The sequence below is a fragment of the Apium graveolens genome, chromosome 9 (assembly GCF_009905375.1).
Source record: "Apium graveolens cultivar Ventura chromosome 9, ASM990537v1, whole genome shotgun sequence".
NCBI classification, from domain to species: domain Eukaryota; kingdom Viridiplantae; phylum Streptophyta; class Magnoliopsida; order Apiales; family Apiaceae; genus Apium; species Apium graveolens.
The window spans coordinates 50,838,588-50,845,476 of record NC_133655.1 but is presented as its reverse complement, the minus strand read 5'-3'; the positions used below and the strand labels follow the sequence as shown (position 1 = coordinate 50,845,476).

General features: G+C 35.2%; 2 protein-coding genes across 2 annotated transcripts; both read left to right on the top strand.

Annotated features, from left to right (window-relative positions):
* Nucleotides 1-2,588: 2,588 nt before the first annotated feature.
* On the top strand, nt 2,589-4,604 carry LOC141685257 (uncharacterized). Its single transcript, XM_074490370.1, has 5 exons — nt 2,589-2,799; nt 2,886-3,269; nt 3,341-3,343; nt 3,438-3,630; nt 3,770-4,604. The coding sequence occupies exons 1-5, from the start codon at nt 2,589-2,591 to the stop codon at nt 4,602-4,604; spliced, it is 1,626 nt and encodes a 541-aa protein (XP_074346471.1).
* Nucleotides 4,605-5,004: 400 nt separating this feature from the next.
* On the top strand, nt 5,005-5,712 carry LOC141685256 (uncharacterized). The gene has a single exon (XM_074490369.1). The coding sequence runs from the start codon at nt 5,005-5,007 to the stop codon at nt 5,710-5,712; it is 708 nt and encodes a 235-aa protein (XP_074346470.1).
* Nucleotides 5,713-6,889: the final 1,177 nt, after the last annotated feature.

Here is a 6,889-nt window from a genome sequence, read left to right as displayed (position 1 = left end):
TAAATATTTAAGCTTTTATCATTTGGTTTGTTGGATGATAATGTTTGATATAATTTGTTGATGTAATTGATTATGGTTAAAGATTTAAGTAAATAGTGTGTTTTATTCTGTGGAAGGTCATGTTATTGTAGTTGTTATCTCTTTAAGGATTATTAATAGTTTTTTGGTTAAAAATTATTCAGAGTCTCCTGTTTCAATTGTGGATTTCACTGACCCAAATGGAGGACAGAACTCCACTAATCAGCATTCCAATTCAGAATTGAGTTCGTACGTATATTATATCTAAATACGAATGCATCATATATTTCTTGAATATCAAATTAATGCTTTTTATCTTATAAAGTAGTTATGTGCAATCAAGTAACTCACATAGTGCAAATGTATACAAATCATATTTAGACTCGGCTCCTAATAGATTTCCTCTGTCAGATGTTTCCAACTTTGCTAATCATAAAGGTATTTCCAACTTTGCACTCCATAATGGTATTAATGCACCTTTGTCTTAAATTATTCTGTCCTTCTAGGTAATCGTAATGGTACCTGAAATTTTAAGTTGTCTAATAATAGCTTTAATTATGATTTAGGTCTTCCCTTCTCAAGTGTTAACAGTTCATCTGTTACAACGAGTAATGTAACATTAAGGAAACCTGAAATTGGAAATATTCTCCGACCTACGATCAATGAATCTCAAATGTGCAACAGTACGACTCCTCTACAAATGAAAGGTGTTCTACCTGTGTTGTATAATATGTAATATTATAGACAAATTTTGTTAACTTTTTTCTCTGCAGGCTATTGTAGCAGCACACCTATTTCTGCGTCAAACTCTCAAGCTCAAATGCACCAAACTTCAACTCCTGTTACTGGTATGTGCTTTTGTCTCATAACAGTCCAAAATATCTTGAACTACATGTTTTTCTTTAACAGTTACATTTAGTATTATATTATTATTTCCTTTTTTTATCCATACTCCCTAAATATACTTTTACATTTGTGTTAAATATACTTTTACATTTCTATTTTGAATTAGGTGTGTCCTTCCCAAGTGTTAACAGTTCATCCGTTACAGCGACTAATGTAACATTAAGCACACCCGAAACTGAAAATTTTTGCCCAACTACGATGAATGAGTCTGGTATGTTATTTGTTACCACCTTACCGCTATATGTAAATGATCTTAAAAACTTTTAATTGCTATTTTTGAATATATTGCTTCTACAGATTACTCTAATTCCACACCTGGATCTGCAAAAAATTCACGCATGCGCAAAACCACGTCCACTGCCAGTCGTATGTTACCCTATATATTTTCTGTGTAAATTAATAACCTGAATTTGTAGTTAGTACTTTATATGTAGTTATAAATTTTCAGGTGCATCTATTTTGCACAATCTAAAAGAAGGCAATGTTAGGGGTGAAAAATATCAAATGCATGTTTCGCCCATTCGTTTATTTGCTGATGACAATTCCCAAGCTGACTATGAATTTCCAGGTTCTTTAATACATCTTCTTTAACAAACCTCAGTCGCACGTATTATTTAACTAGATGGAGATTATACTATTTTGTAGAGACGTCGATGATACCTGAACTACAATCTGATGAAGCTGATTTGTTTTGGCATGATGGTACAATTTATAGAATAAATTGTTTATATGATTATATTATTTCACCCCTTTATTGCTACATTACTCTACATATTATTTGAACAGACAATGACATTGAAGATAACGAGTGTTTAATAGATGAAGAACAACTGCCTAACCATGATTCTGGTGATTCTCTAAACTATCTTCCTTATTTCAAAAATATATAGATTTAAGTGGTTTTAACTACCTCTATATTTACAGTTCCCAAGGGTTATGCTTCTTTGGGCCCTCCCACTGAATATTGTATGAAGTGTAATGCCATAATGTGGAAGGAGGAGAGGGCCAATAAACAAGTTAAGAAGGGAACTCCAAAGTTTAGTGTTTGTTGTTCTCAAGGGCAAATAAAACTCCCGCCTACAAACCCCACACCTAATTACTTGAAGCATTTGTATGATGATCCTAGGAAAAGGAATTCATTCTTGAGAAATATCCGTTTATACAATGCTATGTTTTCCTTTACATCTATGGGTGGTAAGGTGGACCATTCCATTGACAGGGGTAGAGCACCATACGTGTATCGGCTTAATGGACAGAACCATCATGTCTTTGGGTCTCTAATTCCGAATGAAGGAGATGATCCCAAGTTCTGTTTGCTCTACATCTATGATACTGAACATGAAGTGGAGAACCGCATGAAATGGGTACAAGTTGATGATGGTGAGGCTGTTGATAGTGAGATAGTTGAAGGCTTGATTTCAATGTTAGATGAAACAAATCAGTTGGTTAAAAAATTTTGTTATGCCCGTGATCGGTTCAAAGAACAGTCCATTAGAGATTTAAAAATTAAATTGAAGGTTTCCCGCTCGGAGAGTGGGTGTGAGAATATTATTGGACCATCAGATGAAGTTGCTTGCATAATGGTTGGTGATATTGATACCATAATTGGTGAAAGAGATATTATTGCAGAGAAGAAGCCAAATTAAAATGAGAGGGACATTATAATGGAGAAATCTGAAAAGAAGCTTGAATGGATATCATCTGTTCATCCATTACTAATGGCCTTACAATATCCAATACTATTTCCCTTTGGTGAGGATGGTTACCATGATGAAATTACGTATGTTGATTCTGAGACACAAACCAAAAAGAAACGCAAGAGAATCACCATGAAAGAATACTACTCCTATCGATTACAGGTCCGGAAAAATGAAGGTCCGAATAATACTTTGTCCCAACTGTACTTAATTTTTTGCTCAATAAATTTAACTATTTAACACCTACTTCTATTGGCCTGACAGGACTCCATGTTCGTCTAGCTGGCCGACTCTACCAACAATATGTAGTTAATGCCTTTTCCTGTATAGAGCAGGCCCGATTGTGGTGGTTGCGTACTCACCAGACAAATTTAAGGAGTGATTTGTACAGCACATTGGCAAAGAAAGTTGTTAATGGATGGACTGATGCAACAAATGTTGGTAAAGGATTTGTACTGCGTGCTAATTTCCTTGGGTCTAAACGTTATATGCAACAGAACTTTCAAGATGCTCTTGCAGTTTGCCGAGTTGTTGGTCATCCAGATATTTTCCCTACTATGACCTGTAATTCTCAATGGACAGAGATAAAAGAAATGATGAATTCTTTACCTGGATGTTCAGCTCATGATTCTCCGGATATAATAGCCCGTGTTTTCCATCTCAAACTTGAGCAGTTAATAGAAGATATAAGACTAAATTTTTTTTTGGTAATTGCATAGGAGGTAAGAAAATGAATACTAGATTTATAATTTTCCTTTTCTACATTGAATTATTCCATAACATTACTTTTTTCCGTCTAAATCATTTTTTATGCAGTGATGTACGTTGTGGAGTTTCAGAAGCTTGGTCTCCCACATGTGCATATGTTAATATGGCTAGATGGTGATTCAAAGAGAAACCTCACTGCCAATGTAGATAAGTATGTGACAGCTGAAATTCCAGATCCCATTACAGATCCAGTTGCTTACGATGCGGTAAGAAACTTGATGATTCATGGTCCTTGTGGCCTGTAGAATACAAAATCACCTTGCATGAAGGATGGGAAGTGTACAAAACACTTTCCGAAAAAGTAAGTTAATATCTTCAACAACTACCATATATTAGATTCTGAAAAATAATTGTTACTAATTATCTAAAGTGAAATGCAGGTATTGTAGAGAGACATACTTTGATCAGTCTGGCTTTCCCATTTATAAGCGTCGAAATACTGGATTAAGTGTAATGAAAGGCACTTGTGTACTTGACAATCAATGGGTTTTGCCTTATAATAGAGATTTATTGGTAAAATATAATTTCCACATGAATGTAGAGATCTGTTGTCATGCAAGAAGTTTGAAGTACTTATTTAAATATTGCTTGAAAGGCCATGATCGTGCAACCGTTGAGATATCCAGTCAGAGGAGGGAGTCTACCAACCAAGAGGAAAGTGTTGATGAGATTAGTTCCTATTTTGATGGTCGGTACATATGTGCATCTGAAGCTGCTTACCGGATTTTCAGTTTTCCAATCCACTATCGTTCAATATCTGTTTTAAGATTATCTTTTCACTTACCTGGGGAGAGGAGCTGTACCTTTACCGAGAAAGATAACTTGGAAAAAGTTGTAAGAAGAGAGCAGTATAAACAAAGCCAGCTTGAGGCTTTTTTTCGTCTCAATCAAAATGACATGTATTCTAAACAGTTTACATACGATGAAATTCCACAGTACTATGTTTGGAATGAGACTGATAGGATATGGACCATGCGCAAGAAAGGAAATCAAATTGGTAGACTGCTTTATACGCACCACAATGCAGGAGAGTTATGGTACCTTCGTCTTTTGCTCCCAAACGTTCGTGGTCCTACTTCTTTTGATGCTTTGAAAACCGTCAATGGTGTATGCTGCAGAACTTTTAAGGAGGCATGTAAACAATTAGGTTTACTCGATGATGATAATGAGTGGCACTCAGTCCTGAAAGATTGTTCAAATGGTAGTTTTCCGTAATAAAAAAGGCAGCTTTTTGTGCATATAATTGTTAACTGTCAAGTTACAAACTTAAAAAAGTTATGGGAGCAGCACTGGAAACATATGGTTGATGATCTGTTGCGTAAAAGACAAGTCGTGATGACATCTACCTCTACTGTTTTCTCTGACATGCAACTACAATATTATGCATTAGTTGGTAATTTTTCATGCCTTTATAATTCATACCATTTCTACTTAATAAAGTTCTTACGGAACAAATCAAACAGCTTGACTTAATTTTTTTTAATTTTATTAAAAATTTGTAGAAATCGATAAATTGTTGAAGTCTATTGGAAGATCATTAGCACAGTTCAAACAACTTCCGTAGCCTCCCTCTATGTATCTACAAAGTGGTATTAATAATTTAGTGGTTGAATAAATGAGTTATAATCTTGAAGAAATGAAACAGAACTTTGAGCAGTTGTTTGTTCATTGTAATGCTGAGCAACTAGAAGTGTATAACAATGTTCTACAATCGGTGCAGTCAAAAGCCGGAGGTGTTTATTTTGTGTATGGTAGTGGTGGTTGTGGAAAAACTTTTGTTTGGAAGATGTTAATTTATAAGTTACGGTCCCTGGGATTAATAGTACTACCCGTAGCCTCATCTGGCATTGCTGCTACACTCATGCCTGGAGGAAGAACCACACATTCCCAGTTTCGAATTCCTATTGTGCTTGATGACTGTTCTTCTTGTGGAATTCGTCACGATTCTGACATTGCAGAACTTATCAAGCATACAGATCTTATCATATGGGATGAAGCTCCTATGCAGCATCGTTACGCATTTGAATGTTTAGACCGATCCCTACGAGATATTATGAAAGCTGTTGACCCTAAAAGATTCAGTATGGCGTTTGGAGGCATAACAGTAGTTCTTGGTGGTGATTTCCGTCAGATTTTGCATGTCATTAACCAGGGCTCGCGCGGTGATGTAGTATCTGCTACAATAACCAGGTCTCCATTATGGTTGAATTCGAAGATTTTGTTGTTGTACCGTAACATGAGACTTAACCAGGCACAAGATACTTTTAAAGTTGAGCAATTGAGATTATTTGCTGAATGGGTTCTCAAAATTGGCAATGGATAGGTTCAACAACATGATGATTTTTCAAAAGAATATGCAGAGGATGAAATTTTAATTCCTAGCCAATTCTGTGATCCTGAGTTGAAAAATACAGTTGACAACATGATCAAGTGGACTTACCCTAATTTCTTGAAACAGTACAAGAGCCTGGTGTATTTAAGTAAAAAAGCGATACTGACACCCACCAATCAGATTGTTAAACATCTGAATTCTGTGATTGTTGATATAATCCCAGGTGCAGAATTTACATATTACAGCGTGGATAAAGCGGAAGATTTTGGCGGAACTGCAACTGAATTGAACTTTGCTTTTCCTCCTGTGTATCTAAATTCAATCAATGTTCCTGGCCTGCCACCTCATAATCTTAAGTTGAAAGAAGGTGTTGCAGTTATGCTAATGCGCAATTTAAATCAAACCCTTGGTCTATGCAACGGAACAAGGATGATGATTACGCGTTGTTTGAAGCAATGTGTAGAATGTGAGGTAATATGTGGCGTATTTGTTGGTACAAAACATTTTATTCCAAGAATGGAACTTTGTCCAACCGATAAAAAGCTTCCATTCAAGTTGATTCGTAAACAAATACCGCTACAAATTTGTTATTCAATTACTATCAACAAGTCCCAAGGGCGGTCCCTAGAGCGAGTTGGTTTGTATTTGCCTAATCCTGTTTTTACACATGGGCAATTCTACGTTGCAAAAGTCGTGTTAACTCCCCTAAAGGTTTGAAGATGTTTCAAAGAATGGTGAGTCAACGGATGTTACAAAGAATGTTGTCTACAAAGAAATTTTTTATAACATTCCTGTGTAGTACATCATTTAAGGTGTTGTGTTTTACCACTTTAATATAATTTCATTTTGTGAACCTGTATCAAACTTTTTTAAATGCCATTACAGGTTCTATACTATATTAATGATATTGATGAAGATTGGGTTTATACATTATTGATGTACTTACTAACCCACTTTAAAAAACAAAATAATTTGCAAATTTAATTACTCCCAGTATTTATTGTAGCAAAATATTTAGTCAGGGTATTTTCATGTGCCTCGCTCTATAAAATTGTGCCTTTTCACATTTGTGAAGTATTAGTACAAGTTACTAAAGAAGTTAGTAAAATAGAGTGGTGTTTAGTTTGTTTAATGGAAATCATTGAACCATCTTCATTTTGAAACATTA

Coding starts and splice junctions, on each gene's coding strand:
- LOC141685256 (XM_074490369.1), top strand. CDS start 5,005: ATGAGTTATAATCTTGAAGAAATGAAACAGAACTTTGAGCAGTTGTTT.
- LOC141685257 (XM_074490370.1), top strand. CDS start 2,589: ATGGAGAAATCTGAAAAGAAGCTTGAATGGATATCATCTGTTCATCCA. Junction 2,800..2,885: donor ACAGGTCCGGAAAAATGAAG/GTCCGAATAATA, acceptor TTGGCCTGACAG/GACTCCATGTTCGTCTAGCT. Junction 3,631..3,769: donor ATTCATGGTCCTTGTGGCCT/GTAGAATACAAA, acceptor AGTGAAATGCAG/GTATTGTAGAGAGACATACT.